The sequence below is a fragment of the Balaenoptera musculus genome, chromosome 12 (genome assembly GCF_009873245.2).
Source record: "Balaenoptera musculus isolate JJ_BM4_2016_0621 chromosome 12, mBalMus1.pri.v3, whole genome shotgun sequence".
NCBI lineage: Eukaryota > Metazoa > Chordata > Mammalia > Artiodactyla > Balaenopteridae > Balaenoptera > Balaenoptera musculus.
Window position 1 is genome coordinate 69,800,568 of NC_045796.1, and position 23,029 is coordinate 69,823,596.

A 23,029-nucleotide genomic window follows, 5' to 3' on the forward strand; every position below is an offset into this window, starting at 1 on the left:
ATACAGAGAGCCCCGTATACTCTATGAGCAAAGAGTTTGGACTTAGTTTGGTAAAACATGGGGAGTGGTTGATGGTTTTACAGTAGGGCTTGATATACCAGAACCAACCATAGGAAGACTAACCTGGAAACAGTGAGTAGAGAGTTTGGAAGAGAAAGAAGGACTTTCTAGAAAATCAAGAAAGGCCCCATCCAGACGAGGCTTTGAACTTGAGACCTTGGCTCCTGAAGCACTGGCGACTCGCCCTCTAGCAAGCAACCCCAGAACCACTGAAGGCACTGAATCTTTAGTGCACGAGGCTCTCCGCAGAGGAAGGGACGGGAGGGTGCCAGGGCCAGTTTTGTGTGTGTTGGGACCTAGACCTCGTTGCCGTCTCAGGCGGAGCTGCCTCAGGTGGCTGAAGTTCGGTCCTCAAATCCCTAGACACTTGGCTACTCTCTGGACAGCCAACCCAAGGAGTCCAGCAGCCTAGCTGGCCTCCTGGCTCTGCCCCACTCTTATCTCTTTTGACATCACTTTTTCTCGTTCCCTCCTTGCCAGCTAATCAACTGAGTCACTTCCTAATAGAGACACAATAGCCCCAACTATGGTACTTAATTCAGCAAATATTTATGAAGCACCCCACGTGCCAGGCATCGTACTACAGATATTGGCAAAATCCCAGTGACCAAGTCCTGGATGCCCTACTCTAGCTGACCCACGGTCTTGTGGATTCAGTTTAAACCACAGACCTCTGAGTGAAAGCTGCTTGAACTGATTAATGCTGAAAAGACTTCATTCAGCAGAGCTAGACAAACTCTGTTCTCTGTGGGCCTGCTTTTTTGTTGTCCTCTGCCTTGCATCTCGTGGGAGCTGAGCTCTGCCCTAGAGGGTGTTTAGCAATATTCTTGGTTTCTATCCACGTACACCAGTAGCTCACCCACTGCCCCGGCTGCGATAATCAGAAAGTTCTCCAGACGTTGCTAAATGTCCCCTGGGGGGAAAAGTCACCCACGGAAGAGAGCCACCATTTTAGAGTAACCACACAACTTTATAGATGCTTAACCTTAATCCGTAAGGGAAAGTGGGTCCCACATTTCAGCTTCAGTTTCTTTTCCACGTAACTGATCTCTTCACAGAAGGTGCTGCTCTCCAGACCCTAGAAAATGGGGACCTGGGCAAGGAACAGGATCACCAGTGGAAGGGTACCACCTGTACTTCCCAGTCCAAACCAGGCGGAGACAGACTCAGGGAAACACCTGGATGACAGGATGGGCAATGGCCCCCCTCCTTTTCCTCCTGGCTTGATGGCAACAGCCAGAGCTGTAGTCACTCTGACCCCCACTCACCATGAGTGGAGACAGTCTTCACTGGGAAAGAGGCACTGAAGTCCGTCATCCACTCATGAAGGCCCAGCATGTGAGGGAGGGAGGTATCAGCCTCAGGAGGCTCTTTCTACCTTGGGGGTTTTGCTCTGCTCCCAGGAATACCAAGGGTTTCCAAGCCACTGGGCTCCAAGGCCGAGGTGAGGCGACAGGGATAAGGAGGGGATAGCCACCAAAATAACCGCAATTTACGTCTGCATCTTAGGATGTGCGTGCTGAATGTAAAAGAGAAGAAAGATGAATGACGCTTTGGTTCCTCAGAGCCTCATAAAGTTATCAAGGTCCATGATCCATCTTCAGCTTTACTCATTGGCAAAATAAATTTGTGCTCCTGAAGTGAAAGCAATTCAGGACGACCAATTTAAACTAATCAGACTCACCCGGAGAGAAAGGCAGGAGCCAGGTCAACACTTTATTTGTATTCATATAAAGTGAGCAACATGCCTTCCAGGGCCTGAATATTTATATCTGTTCTCCAGGCTACCTCTTTCTTGATATCAAAGTTCCTAAGGTTTGGTCAACACACAAATTCTTTTAACAAATTTGTTTAACAGATTGTTATTGAGTGCCTTCTATGTGCAAGGATCTATGCTAGCAAATCAGACAGAATGATTTCTGCCCCCTTGGAAGGTACAATCTGGTCAAAATGATAATTATAAGCTTCCTTGTGGGCTAGTAAATCAGAGGGAAAAGTACGAAATTGTGTTAAGGGATATGTTCAGAGAAAATGCTGATAAGCTATTTTAAAACCACAACAGAAGAGAGACCTGGTCTCTCTCTTTGAACAGCGATGTTTAAGCTCTGATAAATTCCACCTTCGACATGAACTTGCTTATGAATAAAGGCAAATTATCATGCCTCCCTGAGTGGCTGCTTCTGCATTTGTAAAATGAGGTATCAACATCTTTTTCTGTCCTCCCTAGTGAAAAGTTGCTGTAAAGAAAACACATGGGAGAGTCCTTGGTACTGATGAAGGGGCTGGTGGTCAGAGCAGCTGCTTGCATTCTGTTTCATTGCATTCAAGAAATGGTTTTTATGTCCCAACTCTGTGTCCAGCCCTCACTTAAGAGGAGGAAACAGGGCTAGTGTAAATACTGCAGGTCAGCGCGGATTTCTGTGAGTCTGCTAATGTAAAAAATAGGAGCAATTTGTCATAATACTCGAAAAGATCATTTATTCAAGAGAGGTATATTGAGAGCCTTAGAATGCCAGGAACTATGGGTCTGTTTACAGAAGTAAAAATGGAAGATCTGGGGATCATTCCTGTGGATCCAATAACAAGCCTTCCTCCTGCTGCCTGGTTCCTGTGGATTAGTTGGTTATGGTTGATAAATTGCTAAGTGCATGTAAAGTTCTGTAACATTATTAATTCCGTCGTCCTTCACGAAGAATAAGAGGAAGAGAGAGAGAGAGGAAAGCCTATCAGATTGCTCATCCACTAAAATAGCAGAGAAAATGCTTAACACAAACAAAAATAAAGCCCTTTCTCCTCTCACATCCTATTTCCAAATCATTTCAAAGAGTTATTATTAAACTTCAGAAAGTCTTGCAACATAGGAAACGATATTAAATGTCAAAGACCCATTAAGTGCAATTTTGCTGCAATGAAAGGCAACGTAAAGAGGACTAATTCAAGAAGGAAAAAATTCTGGAAGAGAAATTTATTTTAAAGGTCAGTTTTTCTTTAGAAACAACTGAAAACCCTTCCATTGGAAGCATTGGCTGGGCTTTTGTCCAGGTCACGTTCTCCCCTTAATGTTTAGAGTCAGAGAAGACAGCCTTGAGTTCCAAAGGACATGGTTAAGTCACGATGATTTGAAGAAGTGTCACACTATTCTCTTTCTTAAACTACCAACTGCCTTCAGCTTCCATCAAATGTCATGCTCTCATTGTAGCTTGACAACAAGCTTCTGTCAAGCAGTCACGGGGAAAGGGATGATGCAAGACATAAAGGGGGCCATAGGCTATGTTTCATTTACTGTACTGTTAGTGGTCCTCAACCAGGGGAAAGTTTGCTCCTCGGGGACATTTGGTAATGTCTGGAGTCATTTTCGGTTGTCACAAATTGGGCGAGGAGTACTACTAGCATCTAGTCAGTGGGGACCAGGGCAGCTAAACACCCCCACCTTAAAATGCCCAAGACACCCCCTCAACCAAGAGTTATCCAACCCAAAATATACACTGAGACGGAGAATCCCTGAGCTATTATGACTCTGTTTGTTTTTTTTTACCCCAAATGCTGCCCTCTTGATAATGAACTCATATGTTGACAATGGCACAATCCATTGAATGTAAGAGAGCCACATCAAACCCTTTTTTTTTTTTTTTTTTTCCAGGTTCATAATTTATTGTACAAATCGAGTATCACATGATGAGTTGACATTAGCTTCTTTAGGCATGGGAACTTAACAGATGAGGTACAGTTGAGAAGCCGTTTATGTTGCTTTCACAGCTGGAGTTTTTTTAGACCTTAACTTAAAGTATAAAACTATCAAAGCAATACCTCCGTATGTGGCCAGTACACAATTCATTCTCCCTGTGAGAGTGTAAGAGTTGAAATATTTTTTGATACCAGTGAATTGGTACTGGGCATCAGTTTCTGGACCTGCCATGATTTCAATCTCACTGCAGTTGTCCTTCAACTGACGAAGCTGCTCCTCTCCAAACCCTTTTAATTAATGGACAATTCTAATTAGTTCGTTATCTTCCCCCCCCCCTTATTCATTCTTTATTCATCTTGGGTGGAAGCACAAGTAACCACCCATGGATGATACCAGCTCACAGAAAGGAGGGTAAGAATGTTGTTGGACTCATGCTGTCTGGGCTGCAGTCCAATCAGATTTCAGTATTTTGCATGGCATTCTTACAGCCTCACTTTGCCAGGCATTGGGGAGTTGAAAAACAAGTCCCAGTGGAACATGCTTAAATATATCTCATCGTATGAGAGGAATCACAGAGAACTGGATGATGTAATATTGACTGCCTGTTAGTAAAGAGAATAAGAATGTCCGCCAAGGAAGTAAGCCCCAGAACAGGCGATGAAGAGGAAATGATGCGACGGTTGATACAGTGCATGAAGATGTCAAGTTACATGACATGTGGACCGAGGGACTGCGGCAGCACCTGGAGGGGTTACAGTCGTCTCTTTCCAGAATGGGACAGATTTTCCCCTGCAACATTTGAGCCCGTCTATCACACTCTTCTGTTGGATCATCTTTATTTTCGTGTGTCTACATGCCACCAGCAAGCAACGTGGTCTGAGTCAGAACAAAGCCTTGCTGCCTTCCTTCAGCTCACTGAGAAGGTTTTTATTTCTCTGCCCCGAATTCCATGGAGTCAAATCAATGCTTTCACCATAGTTCATGCTTGTTAATGAGGAAAGAGGCCTATCCCCGTCACCTCAATGAGAATCTCAATAGATTCTCTGCTGTTGTATTCCGCGTATTTACTACTCAGATGTTTTTTTAACTGCTTTACCTCTGAGCAGTACCGTTTAGAGGCAGTTTCCAAGTGTACAAGTCTCTGTCCTCTTCAGCGCATTTCCGCCTCATGGTTTTTCTCCCTCCATTCAATACCTTGTTGACGTTTTCAAGGAGGGGAGAGGGGCCGAGAGGGGAGGGAGCCAAGCCAGTGCATCTCAGTTTATTTACAACCGAGTAAGTCACTGAGCTCTGAGAGCCTGAAGCAAATGCAGGGCCAAGCGTTTGAAGAACAGCCCACTTTGTTCTGACAGCTTTCCTGCGTCAGCCATCCTCACAACCAGATCACCATCATAAAAACATCTAGGATTCGGGGAGTTTAACACACACTTTCCCATAACGATTCTCCCTGTAACTCTGTGAGGAAGCAGGTCACCTTCTCACAGATGGTTGGAAGCCTGCGGGTGGAGCTCACCCAACACACCTACTGAATTTGTTCCGTGTTAATAATATATCAAGCTTTTTCAGAAAGGTAGAGCATCATTTTTTAAAATTTATTTTATTGAAGTATAGTTGATTTACAATGTGTTAATCTCTGCTGTACAGCAAGGTGATATATATATATATACACACACACACACACACACACACATTCTTTTTCATATTCTTTTCCATTCTGGTTTATCACAGGATATTGAATATAGTTCCCTGTGCTATACAGTAGGAACTTGTTGTTTATCCAGAACATCATTTTCTTAAATGCTGTCTCTTTTCTCATCCTAGAACTCCAGAGTTCCCCTGTGGCAACTGTATCCCAAATCTGCCATGCTTCAAAGCTCCAGGGTGTACAAAGAGAACTTCGGAATAAACTTTTCCTGTGAAATTTGACTTAGGGGACTTGGGATTTGAACTCACCTCCTGGACATCTCTCCTTTGCCTCTCAGGCACTGCTTTAGCTCTGCCCTCTCACCTTGGCCTGATGACGGAGCCTCTGGCCCGTCCTGACTGGTCTTCTCCGTACTGGTAGCCGTAGGCAGGAGGCCAGTGTTGGTGATGTGAAGGGCTCTCCTTCCATCCGTGACTTGCCCTGAGGCAGTCACATTTTTTTGTCATCTTTTCCCCGGTGTCATATAAATCAACTCCACGTGATAAATACCGAGTATAAACATTGCAGTCACCCCTGAGATTCAACCACCTTCCTTTCTGTCATTATTAATCACTTGTGTAAACACAAGTCAACAAACCACTTGACTTTATGGTAAGGTGGGTTTCTAGACACTTGGCCAACTTAAAAGAGACAGAGAGAAACTCAACCCACATCCTAAAGGAGGAAGCTTCAATAAAAAATTGGATAAAGAAAAACTTTGAAGCAACCACTGAGCCTGTCCCGTAACCCCAGTCAGTCCTGGGTTGGGTGTTCTATGTGTGCTCGTTCATTCAGCTGAGGACAACCGTGAAGCCTAAGTTATCCCTATTTCAGAGAGAGGTCAATAGTTCAAGGTCACCTAGTAGTAAATGACTTGGTCATGACTCAAGCTGGGTTGTGTCTTCTCCATCCCTTCAGGCTGCTTCTCCAAATCAGTGCACTCCAGATGAGACCCAAACCCTCAAACTCTGGGGAACTATGGCAGAACAATACCATTGAGCCCTGGGTTAAGTTCTTATACACATACATCTCAACAGTGGGACTGGCCATTCCTACCTCTGGATTGATCTGAGGCATGTTACCTGTCTCTGAAGACAAGAAATCTCAACCTCCTGTGTCACGCCAAAGGATAACATGTTAATTCCGGTTACTCAAAGGGCCAGCAATGAACTTCCTTGCCTAGAGAGAAAAGCACAGGTCTGAAAGCTAAGAGATGTCCAAGTTTTGCCCTAACTAGATCCCAGCAAGTCACTTGATCTTTGTGGTCTTGCTTTCCTCTTTGAACAAGTTGGAATTCACTCAGTAAATAGTTTCTTAGCATCTACTCTGCGCCAGGTACTATTTTAGATGCTGGGAACATAGCAGTGAACCAGACAAACAAGGTCCCTTTCCTCATGGCCCTTTCATGCTACGGAGGAACAGAAGCAATAAGCAAATAAATAAACGTAAGGGTTCCAGAGAATGATGAGACCTTTAAGGACAATAGGCAAAGTAAGGTATTTTAGAGCATGTGTTGGGTTAGGAATAGGGTGAGGGCAGTGATTCTTCAGAGTAGCCAGAGAAGCTTTCTTGGAGAAGAAGGCATTTTAGCTGAGAGTTGTACAGTGAGGAGATAGCCATTTGGAAGAGTACAGTCGGGAGAGAGCAATCCATAGAGGAAACAGTCAATGCAAAGGCCCTGGGGCAGGAACCCTAGTGATGTGTTCAAGACACAGAAAGGAGGTCAGTATGAATAGAACATAGAAAGCAGAATAGGCAAGGTAAAGAGTGGTATAAGATGGCAGGACCAGATCCTGAGGGGCTTACGGGCCATCGTTAGTAATAATGTTTGCCTTCCTAACCCAACAGCATTACTGTAAAGCTCCGGTTGGATAACACTTGAGATGGGAAGGAAAGTCCTTAAAACAGCTACAGCCTAGACAAAGATTGTGTGGTGCAACCCTAGGTCCTGTCAGTGTTTTATATTTTCCCCATTTTTTGCCCACATCTTTATCAATGGCATGTATATACAATCTTTATTAAATTACTCTTACCCTGGGGTTGTTCAATCTGGATGAAGCCAGGGATATTTGGCCCCTGCTTTTCCTTCTGATGCTGTTTTCTGAATATAGAGAGCAATACAAAAACGGGGCATTCATGGAAGGGATGTTACCCCTAAAGGCATCGCAAGCAAGTACAGGGCAAAAACTGCACGGCTTACTTTAGCGGAGAAACAAACCACATATAGCTATTTCATTGTATGTATACTTTTTTTTTTTTTTTTTTTAACCAGATGTTAATGGTTGGTAATTTGGGAAAGAAAGAAAAACCTTACGAGAAGAGATAACTTCTCCATATCCTCTGACTTCTGATGAAGTTAAAATGCACGTGCGGACAAAAAAAACAGGCAGGCTGCCCTCTGTACCCATGAAGGACCACAAAAGAGAATCCAGGCTGCTGGAGAATGCCAACAGAGCTCTGGGAACACGGAAGTTCATTAAAAGTGTAAAATAAATGTGACGATTACATGTGGTTGTCTTTGGGGCATTTCGCCTTAGACCTCGAACGTGTTGGAAAACAGTACTGCAAATGCCATAATTATTTTAAGATATAAAATGATTTAAATTGCCTAATGAATGCAGACCCTGACACCAGCCTGCATAAGCCTGAATTTATTAGCATGTTGGCGGGCGGGGGGCGGGGGGGGTCGGAAACAGCTTTATTTATTAGCAGCAGCATCTGCACTTTGTTCTCCTCCTCGGCCCCTTCAAAGACAGAATGTCCAAGACAGCATGATCATCTAGAGGCAAAATACACCTTCACATCCATTAGTGCAATTAATTCTCATCACTGGCATGTGTTGCTGTTATCTTGCCTACCTTCCCTGTATTTTATCTACAAGAAAGCTACACTCACGGAGGTTAACTGTCTTGCCTAAGATCACACAGCCCGAAATGGTACAGTCACTTAATCTAGTTCTTCGGTTTAGTAATCCTCCCTCCATGATTTCATGCCAATGGAATATTACCAGTTAGCAGCTTGATCTCAAGTGATGGGTCCTGTTAGAAGGGAGATTTTTTTTTTTCAACTTGGTGTCTAGCAGTTTCCAGGAATAAAGAGAATCTGTGTAGAAGAGCAGCTCTGTACATAGAAGCCTTTGCTGATTCATCAATGTGTCAGATCAGTTTTTGCCAAGGACACTCTTGCTCCCCTCCCTTTCCCTTTCCAGCCTTTTACTGGCAAACTGACCTTGCCATGGTTTTGAAACCGACATTAGCCGTCATCTTTCTCCAAGGGCAACAGGTCTTGCAAAGGTAATGGAGTTCCACAGCAGCTGTCTCCGTTTGCAGGCTCCTGAATGAGAGGCTATCTCGGCCACCTCTTTGTTCTCCGAGAATCCTTGTATTATGGTTGTTGTGATTATTTTCTAGTAGAGGATGGAGATTACAGCCATTTGAGACAGTGCCAGAAAAACATGTTTTCTTTCATTTCGCGATCATTAACCTTACCAATGTACATTTGTTGAGTACTTGCTGATGCATGACACCAAATCGACTTTGTTTTCCATTCTATTCCAGGGACTGTAGCTCTGAGATTGATGCTGGTTAGAAGGCTGTAAGTCTGTAAACCGAGGAGGAAGTCAAGATGCCAGCATGGGATGACAACCCCAACTTCTGAGCAAGATGCCCCCGAGAAGAACGTGACGGAGAACTGTGGCCAGGCCGGCTCTGATCCTACCCCGTGAAACCTCAGACGACTTGATCGGCTTTTTCATTTAGGATTGTTTGGAGAAGGCTGGATTAATCCTAGAGAATAGGGAGTGAAGAACATCAGGAAACTGACGCCCAGTTTCATACCAAAGGGAGCATCACATCTTCTCTATCCCAGGGAGCAAAAACTCTATCAGTCTTCCACTCTCTGCCTGCTTTCTCTGGGACCCGCGCACAAGCCTGTCATTCCTGGTTGTTTCTCCAGCACCGTCTCATCCAGGAGGGAAGATTTGGTTTTCATTATCTCCCCAGGAGGCCTGGCCAAGAAGTTAGGCAGCTCTGAGGGATGGGAAAGGGACCCAGACTTCTGCAGAAAGAATGAGCCTTCCTTATCCAAGCAACCCATGCAAGGAAATCAGCCTTGGCACAATACCCATTCCTGGAATTGCAGATGCCAGATGATTAATTGCTTCATTTCTCCCTCTTCATTTGAAAATTATTTCAGCTGGGATGTATATTTTAACCCCCAGGTTATATCTCATCTTTTCCCTAATACGACTAGAAACAACTGAATTTATTTAGAGAATAGAATCACAAATATTATGAATTTAAAGAGGCCCAGAGGTATGGTATCATCACCCATGTTCCCAGATATACCTGATTTCAAAAGGGCAAACCTAGACAGTTCAGCTCAGTAAATATATAACAAGTCTATATTAGACTCTGAGCAATAAAAATATACGAAATTCCTACTGTATTCTGAAAACTATGCTAGGCTAACAAAGGTGAGGAACTTAAGTCACCTGAGGAACTCACACTCGGTGGGAGGTTACACTTTCAATGTAGCAGAGTTGGTTATACAATTGATGAAGCAGAAAAGCATGAAGGGGGAATACAACACTCAGCCCTCGAGTCTGGGGAGACTTCCTGGAGTTGAGTTGGGTCCCTAAAGACGAGTAGAAATAAGTCAGTAAAGGAGGATATAAAGGGCACTGCAGAGAACAGTGTGAGCAAAAGCAAGACATGGGTGACAAGATGGTACTCGATAAGTAATACACAAAGTTGAGTGCCACCAGAGCATAAGTGCAAGACAGGGACGTAGGACCTTGTAAATAGTGCTAAGTAGCTGGGATTTTATTCTGTGGGCAGCAGAGAACTGTAACTGAAAGTGGGGTCCGGCTGCTCTCCACTCAAAAGCCAATAAAGAGGCCAGGTTGGTGGGAAGGAAAGTTTGCTCTATTTTGAATGCTGGCAACCGGGGGGTTGGGGGGGGGACTCCTGTCCAAAGGCCGACTCTCCATCCCGCACCCCCAACCCCTGCCCACGACCAGTGGGCAAGAGCTATTCTAGGGTGAGGGAGGGGCTACACGTAGAAACAGTGCAGTCAGCTCTGACAGTCATCTTGAAATTGGTCATGCGGTGGTCTGACCAGCGTCATCTTGATTATTTTAAGTACAGTTAATCTTCAGTTCCAGGGTCAGTTTGTTCCCACTTCCTTGAGGCCAGTTCTCAGAATTGTGGCAGCTTAAGTCTGGTCATCATGTAGTTAACTTCTTCCACCTGGTGGGAGTTTTAGTATCTATAAAACAGCTCACAAGCTCACAGGATATGGCTCAGAATATTATCTGTAGCTCTTGAGAAGGAACTAAAGGTCCTTGACTTGGCTTACTCACTAAACTATTATTGTTTTGTCCTGTCTGACTGCTTTTCTTGCTTCTGCATTTTCTCACTTCTCTGATTAAACTTATTTTTTGGCTAAAGTTTTTCCACAGACAAAAGGCAGGTGGAGGACATGGGGGGCAAGGACCACAGGGTACTGCTCCATTTCAGAACCACTATAGGGACTTGGTAGGAGAGCAGAGTAGTCAGAGCCCTACGTTAGATGGATTCCCTAACTGATATGGAGGATGGATTTAAGAGAGGCAAGACAAGTTGGCATAGGGTACCTCTCACTGGTGGTACATATTAGAATCATCTGCAGAATAGTTTAAACTCTATATTTCGTCAACTTACCCCAGATTTTTTTTTAAATATGCATTTTTTTAACACACTCCAGAGATTCTGAAATATACCCTCAGCCAAGGACCACTAATTGGGAGATTACATTGTAACAGTCCAGATAAAAATGATTAGGACCTGAACTAGGACCACGAGAGTAGGAAAGAGGTGAAGAGACAGAGTTGAGAACTATTTTATAAATGTAATCAACAGAATCTATTTATTTATTCATTTATTCATTCAACAAGTATGAGGCCAGGCACTGTGCAGGATAGTAAAAACTCAATCATGAAAAGGACTCAGTCCCTGCTATTAAAGATTGTATAGTCTAGTGCAGAATTTCTGCAACACATAACTAATCTTTTTAGCAATAGGAAAATAAGCAAAGAAAAAATTCCTGAGATTGTCACCATGAACCTGCCCTGACATGGATTTGCAGCTTGGGTGGCCCAGGGAGCTTCAAAGAATTTGGTTTAGACACCAGGCAGAACAACAGTAAATCCTCTTTAGAGAAACACTTTTTTGGGGAGCCTCAAAGAACCTCTACAGATAGTTTTTTCAAGAACAATGAGCAATATACAATTAAAATAATAAAGTAAAAATATAAATAAAGCAAGCACATAGGAAACAGACTACAGAAATAGACTTGTAAAGACTTCAGATATTAGACATTCAGAACATTTATATATTCAGTCTCTCAAAACTATGGAATCTGCATTTAAACACATAAAAGAAAAGCTTGAAAATAACATCAGGGACAGGAAACTGTAAAAAGTGACCAGCCAGATGTATAAGGGCTCATTTGAAATAAAAAAATACAGTAACCAAAATGAAAAACTCAGTGGACCATTTTAACAGTAGAACAAACAGAGATGAAGAGAGAATTTGTGAACCGGAAGATAAGAAGTTATCTATAAGGGGACAGCAATTTTTTTTCTGTAGAGCCAGAGAATAAATATTTTAGGCCTGAAATCCATATACTCTGTCACAACTACCCTGTCACAGACAATATGTAAGCAAAAGGGCGTGGCTGTATTCTAATAGAACTTTATCTACAAAAGCAGGCAGGGGGACAGATGTGGTCCATAGGCAGTAGTCTGCCAACCCCTGGAGTCCAAAAATGAAGCCTAGAAAAGAGAAACATTTGCAAAATAAGGAACAGATGTTAAGAAACAAGGAAGACAGAAAGATGTCCGACATGTTGAACAAGTGTTCCTGAAAGAAAGTGAAAAGACAATGGGGCAGAAGCAGTATTTGAAGACATGACTGAGAATTTTCCAGAACTGATGAGACAGTTTACTGATTGACAAAGCCCAGCAAATCCCAAGTAGAATAAATAAAAAGAAAATCACACCTAGATCCACATCATGAAACCGAAGGCAAAAAAACTAACGTGCAAGCAACAGAGACACACAGACATAGCACACCTCCAGGGACCCCGGATATACACTAGAACACAAATGAGCTCCTGGAGTTGTGTGAGGTGAGAGCCCTGATCAAGCTGATAGCTGATTTCTTAACAGCAATGCAGGACACCAAAAATAGGGGCAGTAAAAACCTACTTTGAGGTCCGAGAGCATCTGGCACAGTGCTGTACAGGTGATTGGGGAGCTAATCCCGGATTTGGGGGGACAATGAGGCTTGTATAATTTGGGGACCTTCTTTCTAAAAAAAATGCAAAATTACAAATAGAAAATTAACTACAAGCAAATGGATGAGGCCTGTTCAAGTGAGAGGCCCTGAAGTCTGAGCTTTATCGGCTTCATGGTGAATCCACCTCTGTAGGCGCAGCATGTTCTTCCTTTCCAGTGTCCCAGCTCTTTCCCTCCAGCATCAGCCTTTTCCCAACATGGGCAGCAGAATGCGTTGCTCATCCCGGGCATGGCCTTGGAAAGCTGACCCAGTGCTCTTTATTGCCCCATCCTTGTTCAGAGATCTTCTGAGTCAGACCAGAGGAGACTCTTAATCCTGAGTCTCTAGCACATTGCCAGGGCCTAAAAGCCAGCGGGATTCAGAAGTTCTGAACAAACTATAAAGCATTTGTAAACATATGCGTATACTGACCTGAGGCTTGTGCATGCCTGTGTACCTCATTTGATCTATTCAGTGATACTTTTCATGTTAAAAGAGAATAGCTTGAATTCTTTTCCTACTTCTGCATACCCAGTACCCTCTGCCCTCATCCAGGCTCTCATCTCATCACTTCCCAGCATCCAGACTGGTCTCACCACCCTCATTCTGCACCAAAACTTACCTTCCCTAAACCCAGTCTCTACAACAGTTTTTCTCAACCACCAGCCAAGGGATACAGTCAGGGTGCAAAGCAATAAATCTCCACCCCTGTAAATATCTCCCTCTGGTTCAAAAGATGGGTCAATACCTGGGCCATCTCCGTTGTTCCTCCATTGCCTAGAGCTCCCCGGTGGCCAGAACCGCACTGGGACCCCTGAAGAATATGCCTGCTTCCCAGGGAATCCACACCTGCTACTGCTGTTGCTGCCAAGCAAGCCACACTTCAGTGGAGCCCACCAGTGGGAGGTGAAGGAGACACAGCCCCGCACCCCAGAGAGGCCTGGGAGATCCACCCTATGTGATCTAGTTCAGAATTGCCTTATGATCTGGACTTCCCTGGTGGTCCAGTGTTTAAGAATCCATGCTTCCAATGCAGGGCGCACAGGCTCGATCCCTGGTCGGGGAACTAAGATCCCACCTGCCACATGGCGTGGTCAAAAATTACAAAAAAAAAACAAAAGAACTGCTTCATGAGTGCACCCTGGTCACTTACTATCAAGCACAGACCTGCCCTGTGCAGCCCAAAGAAGCCGCCATTTGCTCTCTGTGTCTAGCACTTTTGTTGCACCTACTTTCCTTCCTTGGGGCATTGTGGACTATGGGGTCCTGGAAGCAGTCGCCCTGCCTCCCGTGTTCTCTTAAGTTCATTCTCCCGACTCCAGTCCTCTCATCTGAGAATCCAATGCCCTCGCTTTTTTCTAGAGAGAGTGAGGACTTGCCTTATAAGCTGATCAGCCTGGGCTCTCTCCAGCTCAAGGGGTAGCTTCTTCAAGATCACCCAGATACCTGGACGTTTGAAGGAAAGTTCCTCCCTGATTGGTTAATGCTACACATCTGTTATACAAGATCTTTCTTCAGGAATCCATGGCTTATACAATGTGATATGCCAATTACATCTCAATAAAACTTGAAAAAGAAAAAATATACGGGTATATGTACATGATATCTTTATCATTTCTTTCACTTCTGAATGTTTTAGATGAATTTATGATAAAAGGTGAGATTTTTTAAATTCAGCCTGATGATCTTCACCTTTTGATCAGATCATTAGAACATTTACACACACCAGAATTATCAAAATATCTGGTATATAGCTTTACCATACATCTTATCATTTCTAGTTGCCCTCACCCATTTCTTGTTTCCTTTTTTCATTCCTTGCCTCATTTTAGAGTAATTACTTCTGGTATTACATTTTTCAATCTTTCTTTGTATGGAAATTACACATTTTATTTTTCTTATCTCATGGCTATATATAAAATTATAACATGCAAAATTATCAAATTTAAGCTTAAAAAAAAGAATCCATGGACATTTATTAATTTAGAAAATGAGCGCCTCTGGCTAACTTTGAAGCCCCCCTACTCTGACTGCTCCCTCCCTTTCCACACTTGCCTGCCACAGCCCAGGTCTGAAGCGGCCGCTCCCCAGCCCTACTGGCTCCTCTCTCTTCTCACGTCCTTTCTCCTTCCTAGAATTGCTCACGTGTTTCCCTCCCCAGCTCCTATCCTCTTAGCCAAACCCTTTCCACCCACCCCAAAGCTCCTCTATTCCTCAGAGGTCCCCTGACCCTCTAGCTGCTCTTGACCTTGCATTTACTGCTGGAGCATTTGTAGTCCCTGTTGTAGAATATGTTACTTTGCAACTGTGGTTCTCAACCCTGACTGGGGTATTTTTAAATAATATATATCCTTGGGCCCTTACCTTGGAAAATCCTTATTCTGGAGAGTTTGGGAGCTTTGGAAAGCTCCCTGGGTGATTCTGATGTACAGCCAAGGATGAGAAACACGTCTTTAGAAACACGCTATCTTGTGATTTTATGTAATTGTCTTTTATGTCTAAGCCTTGTTTTCCCAAATAGACTATAAATTTATCAAATACAGAAGCTATCGCTATAATTTTTCTGTACCTTTCACATAGTCTTGTCTACCAGGCATAAGTAGGTGCTCAGTGGCAACTTAAATGACGAACTGATTGATTTAGCATGATGTCGGATACTGAGCTCTTGGATAGGAAGGAGGAAACCTGAGATCTGCTCCTGACTCTGTAACTCACAAGCCACTATCCTCTCTGGATTTCTGCTTCCTCATTTGTAAAATGATGGTGATAATTAGGTTTTCAAACTCCTGGGAGTTTAAGGAAATAGTAGAAGCTCATGAGTTGTTTTCAATATTTCAAAAAGCCATAGAAACTTATGGATTTCATATCAATTTGCAGATTAGTAATCTATCAAAATACACATAGATGAATGACAGGTGAGAAGAAATAATAAAAGGAATCTTTAGTTTGAAAAGGTTTAAAAGTACTCTGAAAATTATAGGACTCCATGCTTTGGTTTGCTCAATGTTTAGGATCCAGATCCCCTGGGAGAGAGAGTAGAACAGAGTAAAGTAAGAAATTTGGAGTTAGACTGACTTGGGTTCAAATCCCAACTCCACCACCACTAGCTGTGTTACCTGGAGCAAGTTTTCTTCTCTGAGCCTGTTCCTTCATCTGGAAAGTCGACATATTGATAGTACTTACTCTATGGAGTAGTAGCTCCATAGAGCTGTTATAAGAATAAATAAATTGATACACGGAAAGCCTTTAATGCATTGTCTGGCACATAGCAAGTGCTCAATAAATGTTACTGGGAATATACCTGGTGTGCTAGTCTGCTCAGGCAGCCAAAAATAATACCACAGACTGGATGGCTTAAACAAGGGACACTTATTTGGTCACAGGTCTGGAAGGTGGAAGTCCAAGATCAAGGTTACTGCAAATTCAGTTCTTGGTGAGAGTTGTCTTCCTGGCTTGTAGATGGACACCTTCCTCCTGTATGCCCACATGGCCTGTCCTCTGTGTATGGGCAAGGAGAAGGAGAGAGAACAAGCTTTCTGGTTATTCTTCTTATAAGGACACTAATCTTATTGGATCAGGGCCCCACTCTTATGACCTCATTTAACCCTAATTACTTCCTTAGAGGCCCCATCTCCACTCTGGTTGAAGCCACACTGGGGGTTAAGGCTTCAACATATGAATTTGTGGGTAGGGGGGGAACAAACATTTCAGTCCATAACACCTGAACGAGAAAAACACTCAGAGCCAATGCCAAGGAGAGAAAGGAGAGTCAAAGAAGTCACAAGAAATATTTCTCTCAAGAAACGATCTGTCTCCTAGGCTGGGGAGGTTCATAACAGGTTTTGGAACAGCCCTTCAGCTCCAGAACCAACCAATGTGTTTGACAGCAGTCACTGTGGTGCAGCCTGCATCATGGAACATGGGACTGGGGTGGGGGAACCCCAACCGTTCCCAGGGCCAGGCTTCTCCCACCTCTGTGCACATTTACATCATTGGGAGGATGGGATAAAGTGCCAATTCCCAGGCCCCACCACCAGAGATTCTGAGTCGGTCAGGAGACTTCTGCATTTATAACAAATCCACAAAAATACTGCTCTAAGGAAATTATTCTAGAAGAAAAACTCAGAGCCCAAGTGGAGAGGAGGAGGGAAGCTGACTATGATGCTTCTGCCTGCTGGGGTGGAAGCAGGTGTGTGTGATCAGGAAATTCAGTGTCAAGAGGCAGAGGGCGGGGTGGGGGGAGGACCAGGCAAGCTGGCTGGGCAAGGATAGGGCACACAGTGGGGGTAGGGGACCAGAGGGGGGAATGATATGTGGATGACTACCTTCAGAGGAAGCCAGCCCTGGAGAGCCGGGGGTTGTGGGGTGATGTTCGGGTGCCTGTGGTCAGCTGCAGGAGCCTAGGGGTCCTGAGATCTGTTGGGGTGAGTAGATCAATCACAGAGAGCCCCCACCTTTGGCTTCCTTCCGGTTGGCTTTGTTTGCTTCTAGACTAACTTTTTTTCCTGTTACCATCAACCCAAGTAACTTAGAGGCACTTCTGATTATCATATGAAGTCCAGGGCTTGAGGGTGCTAATGAATATGGTGCGGGCCCAGCATTGCTACAGTGGCATCTGATGTCTAGATTGAAAAGAGGCAACATGACCCGAGAAGAGGAAGCCCCTGTTTTCACAAAGACAGTTAGCTTCCCTTGACTACTTCTTTTAAATTATTTTTCTGTTCTTGTCAATCTGTTGTTAGATGCACCTCTCCCCAGATGATTGAATGCCATGATCACAGGCAAGACAAATGTTTGATGGTTTGGTGGATTGTCATATGCATGACACAAACCTTGTTTGCCTTTCCTGAAACTTATTTCTACAATCACTGCGAGTCTAGGTCATATTGAGAGAGAATTCTCAGCCCAGTACTTTACCCTGGTTTCCTAGCCATTAGGGTTTCTAATATTTCACATTTTCACTCTGGCCTGTACTTTTCCACCATGCTTGGAGAGGAAATGCACCTGCATTGAAATAGGAAGGGAGCCTTGTGACTTCTGAACCTCTTCTCACCCTCAGTCCTTATCTGAAATTGGATCCAACTTGAGAATTTTAAAGCTCAACTGAGGAAATCAGGGATAAGCATTACAAGTTCTCCATCCAGAGTCCATTTTCATTTAAGGCTGCCAAAATGAAGCTACTATTATTAGTTTATGTTCAGATTAATCAGATGGACAGTGCCCTGGATTATATAAATGGGGATAGGAATGTCAAGGGGGACATTTGGTTGGGAGAACTTTTTCCCATCCCCTTTTTTCTGCCTTGACTTATATACACAGCCCTTATTGCCACACCGTGTTACTCGCTCATTTACGAAGGAGGAAGACTTGCTAAACCATTGGGTAGGGCCACTGCATTGACACATGCTAGGTGGCTGCAAGCTCTGTTTGCTGCAGCTGAGGAAGGCCCAGCCTTCAAGGGCAGACCTGGGGGATCTCCTTACCCTCTTCCTGCTCTCCCAGCTCTATGCGGGAATTGGGACAGGCAGGCCCTTCCTGTTAAGAAGAAGTCTTTGGCCCTTTTTTGGCCTTCAGCCTAAGTCACATGCTCCAGTTCAATTTAGCTAAAGATATCTTGCTCAGGGCAGATGGGGTGGTAATGTTATAAATGGGAGCTTGCTCAGATACTAATAAATCTGGTTATTATTCCCACACTACTTATCTTTGTATATATAATTCCATCCAAAGGAAGCGTCCGTCTTAGGATTCAGGCACCAAGTTCTCTACCTTGAATCTTTATAAGAATTCTCCCCCAGTCGTTGAATATTTACTAAAAATCACTTTGTGATCCTTAAGTCCCATGCAGTTTTTCCTCTGCTCTCTAAGTAACATCCACACTGTACATCATAAAAAGTCTAAGAGATTTTCTGCCACTTTAGGTGTAGGCTTGCAAAGGCAGTATGTACGAGGTGGCCCACTTTTACTTAAGAACATCACCTGTGTTTGGATGCATCATTTCCAAATGATTTGTGCAAACTTTGGTCTTAGCCTTGTGATGAGCCTGTAAGAACCTGGTATATTTCACAGATTTCATTTAGGAGCTCACCATCTTTACCAGCTTAGACATGAGGTCATCTACCCCACCACTGAGAAGTTGCCAAAGTATCTGGGTCTTAGAGGTGATCTGGTCTACATCCCACCTCACTCAGGAATTCCTTCTACTCTATCCCTGATAGCTGGGGTTACCAGCATCTATACACGCTTCCATACTAGGGGTACACAAAGGGTATCCATATAATCTGTAAAGTTATATTTTTTTAATGCCTGAAGGAAATATAGCCAAGTTTAAAACTTTGAAAGAATCATGTGGTAGGAACATGGTTATTTGATACTTGATATGTTTGAGATTTGTTATAGTATTTCATGAATGCTTGAAATATTTCATAATGAGAAAAAAGATTTTAGTTGCTGATTATAAAACACAAAATGAAACTAATATTTCTATTAATCACCTTAAATTTCAGCTCTATAGGCACACATTGAAAATGTGCTCAGTACCTATGTCCCTTGAATTAAAGAGATTCCATAATTTTTCATTATTTACCCCAAGAGCATCACAATACAGTGGTCCCTCAGTTACCTGCAGGTGATTGGTTCCAGGATCCCTCCCCCGCTTTGTATGCCCAAAATCCATGGATGCTCAAGTCCTTTATATAAAATGGCACAGTTTTTGCATATAATCTAAAGTCATCCTCCAGCATCCTTTGAATCGCTACATTACTTATAATATCTGACACAATGCAAATGTTATGTAAATGGTTGTAAATGTTATGTAAATAGTTGCCATGTAGCAAATTCATGTTTTGCTTTGTGGAACTTTCAGGAATTTTTTTTTTCAAATATTTTCCAGCCATGATTGGTTGAGTCTGCGGATGGGGATTCCAGTAGAAATGGAGGGCCAACTGTATCTAGCTGCCTGATACAGTTTCTGTTCATCATGAATATGTACAGAGTCTTTAAAAAATCACTCTTATCTGGTTTTTTTTTTCTCCCTAAGAGACCCACATCTGAACTCACCCACAAAGATGGCAATCTCTGCTTTCTGAAAGGCATTCAACCAAAACAATGCCCATCTTCTGGGAGGGGGTAGCACGTGGCGATTCACGGTTCTCAGTGCCAACAAATCCTTTCTATTCCCCTTGTTCTAGTTAAGGGTCCTCTCCTCTCCTACTCTGGAAACAGGGAAAAACTGAGCACTGTTCTCTATAAAATTAACACTTCATGTACCACGTATATTATTAAAAGGTTAGATCTCCTCAAAATATTGTTTTCTACAAGCTAAGGAGTTGACAGTAGATCCAACTAAAGGAGGAGGGTTGAATAAAATGTGTGAACATATTGATTATTTTAATATAAGAAATGATTCTGGGTTACCAAAGGGGAAAGCAGGGGTGAGGGAGGGATAAATTAGGAGTTTGGGATTAACTGATACACACTACTATTTATAAAATAAACAACAAGGACCTACAGTATATTACAAGGAACTATAATATCGATATATTGTAATAACGTATAATGGAAAAGAATCTGAAAAAGAATAGATATCTGTATATGTATAACTGAATCTTCTGGTTTATAAATGGCCCCATGGTCCTTTTCTCCCCCATGCTACTGTCCTAACTTTCCCCCCTCATGCTACTGTCCTAACTTTCCCACCGTCCAAACCATTATCCCAACACTGACCTACTCAGTTAAGTGTACTGGTTATTAGGCTAAATTGCTGGTTTTAAATGAAACCCAACACCCACCTTTCTATCAATTTAGCCAAGTGAATTGCTTTATTTTCCTGGAGAGCTGAACGTGGGTCTTATTTACCTTCATGTGCCCAAGCCCTGTGCCAGGTCCAGAGTAGGAGTTCCATATACAGTCTTTGGTTGAAAAAAATGAATGAACACATCAATGAATCAGAAACACCTAAATGCAACCACTATATGAATCAGAAATGCCTAAATAATACCACTGGATTGTGTTCAAACCAACCAGATTATAATTATTTTACAGCTACCGATGTTGAGCTCTTCACACTAGGCGTGTTGCTTTATCTACCCTATGTCCTTTAGCTCACAATCCTCGTGGCAGGTAACTCAGGCTAAGAGAGAGGATTAGGAGAGGTTAAAAGAACGACTATAACGTCCCCACCCTTTAGTGTTGTTCTTATCTTGCCCTCCCTGCCTTTTAATCATTTAGGTCGTGCAGTCATGCATGATTTGGGGGTCTTCGTGGGCAGCATTCAACACCTCAAGACTGAGGAACTCAGCCAGCTGACCTTGCACTAAATCCACCTCCTCGCCCATCTCTTTGTCCTGGGCCAAGGCGTGTGTATTCTGGTTCCCGTGTGCCACCTGCTGGTCTCCCAAGGCACTGCTTCCAAAGTGCCTCAGGGGTGCCGTGTGCCTGGAGAAAGGGAAGGAGGAGGCCTTTCATAGAAGACGTTCCTAGGGACCCAGGAATCTAGTCTGGGATGTGAACTAGTTCATTCTTACCCCGTGTCGGTGGTGGGGATGAGGCAGCTGAGGCACAGAGAGGTCCCTCCCCAAGGCCATAATCTGTGTGTCGGACTCCTTAGTCCTTCTCAAAACGTTCTTTAACCACGCAATCCTCCAAACACCCACAAAAGGACGCTTCGAAGAAAGAAAGCAGGAAAATTCTCCACACTTATGAAAAACACATGCATAAGACGAATAGGTCAGATAAAGCGAGAAAGGGTTATTTGGGTGTTTAGGCAAACCTATGCCATTCTCTCTAGAAATAAAATAAAGAGAGGGACGGAGGGAGGAACAGAAGGATGAAAGGAGAGGAAAACATACTTCTATCAAAAATATTGCTTAATACACATTCAGTTATTTCCAAACACTCTCTAAGCTAAAAATGTTAAGGATTTTTTTTTACTTCTTTTCTTTCTGGAATTGTATATGAAAATAATAAACCATAAAAATCATTAATTACTAGCTTATTAAACATTAGATGCAATCACCAAGATGTAAGGGGACTACCTATAGGGATACTGGTATCAATCTGGGGCAACAAGTCCAGGCTCGTAGCTATGATCCAATAGGCTTCTTCGGCGGTTTCCTGCGCATGTATTAGGACCTCAGCGAGTTCGGGTTTCTGAGCTCACGTTCAGCATGAGTGATTCTGTACAGAGTATTCTCATGTCTCCTCCTATAGACTCTTCATCTAGATCACTCTTAGGAACATTTCTAAATTTCCAGAGACATGTGCCTTCGCCTTCTGTTTTAAGAAGTATTTATTTCTTGCACACTGTGATAGCTGCCAAACATGACTTTTATGTAAAATCATTTCCCTCCTGAATAGCTTCCCCTGCTCTTTTCTCCTGAGCCACAGGCTCAAAGACGTTGTATATGGAAGCCCTGTGGAAGAGTGGTTCAAGAGTACTTCTCATTTCTTCCTCAAAGACTAGAAGAGCTCGTTCCCGAGGATCTCAGACAATTCTTCCTCACTCTCCTCCTGCCTGAGCCCCAGCCGAACTCTGCCTGCTGAACAATAGGCTGAAACAATGTCTAAAACCCTGGGCCCTCAGACAGAAGCCTCTGTGAATACTGTAGCTAAAAATCTGAACAGGAAATAAAAATGTCAGCTTTTCTCTTGGCACTGTACTTGGCCCTCTGGGTTATCGAGGGCAAGCCATTTTCTTCTGTATCTCAGTTTCTCTGTTTTTAAAATCGGGACACCAAAGTTGGAATTTTGAGGTTGATAATGTTATATAGTGCTGGTTAATATTTACGGAGTGATGACTACTTGTGGTGCACTGTACTAGACAGGGTTATCACATTTCATTCTTATAAAACCATGTGAGATAAATACTTATTATCCCCACGTTACAGGTGAGGACAGAGGAACTACAGTGGGTTAAAGCACCTTGTTTATTGTTTCTTTAGCATCCGTCCTTCCCAGTCGGGACTGGGAACCAGGTCTCCTGGATCTCACAGGCTGGGATCATTCTCTACCTGACATGCCTCTCTCTGCCCAGGCCATGCAGTTTCCAGATGATTCCCCCAACAGATGCCAGATTTATGAGCAAAAATGGATTGACTACAGCACATTCCTACAACAGGAAAAACAACTCCAAGTGCACATCTTAACGATAGTGCCTCTGCAGTGTCATCTCTGTACCCGAGGACAACATAACACCCACAGTAGACAACAGTTACAGGAACCTACTTGGTGCAAGGCGCTGGGCTGGGCACGCTATCGACAAGATCTCATTTCATCTTGCTATTA

At 43.3% G+C, this 23,029-nt stretch overlaps 2 protein-coding genes across 4 annotated transcripts in view; both read right to left on the minus strand.

The window, feature by feature from the left end:
• SPACA1 (sperm acrosome associated 1) overlaps window positions 1–23,029 on the minus strand; it is a 204,308-nt gene that overhangs the window by 93,372 nt on the left and 87,907 nt on the right. The gene's annotated exons all lie outside the window — the stretch shown is intronic.
• On the minus strand, window positions 3,678–4,027 carry LOC118904864 (ATP synthase membrane subunit DAPIT, mitochondrial). The gene has a single exon (XM_036870911.1). The coding sequence runs from the start codon at window positions 3,974–3,976 to the stop codon at window positions 3,800–3,802; it is 177 nt and encodes a 58-aa protein (XP_036726806.1). The 5' UTR covers window positions 3,977–4,027; the 3' UTR covers window positions 3,678–3,799.

Excerpts from the sequence above, each read along its gene's own strand:
- LOC118904864 (XM_036870911.1), bottom strand. The coding sequence starts at position 3,976 with ATGGCAGGTCCAGAAACTGATGCCCAGTACCAATTCACTGGTATCAAA.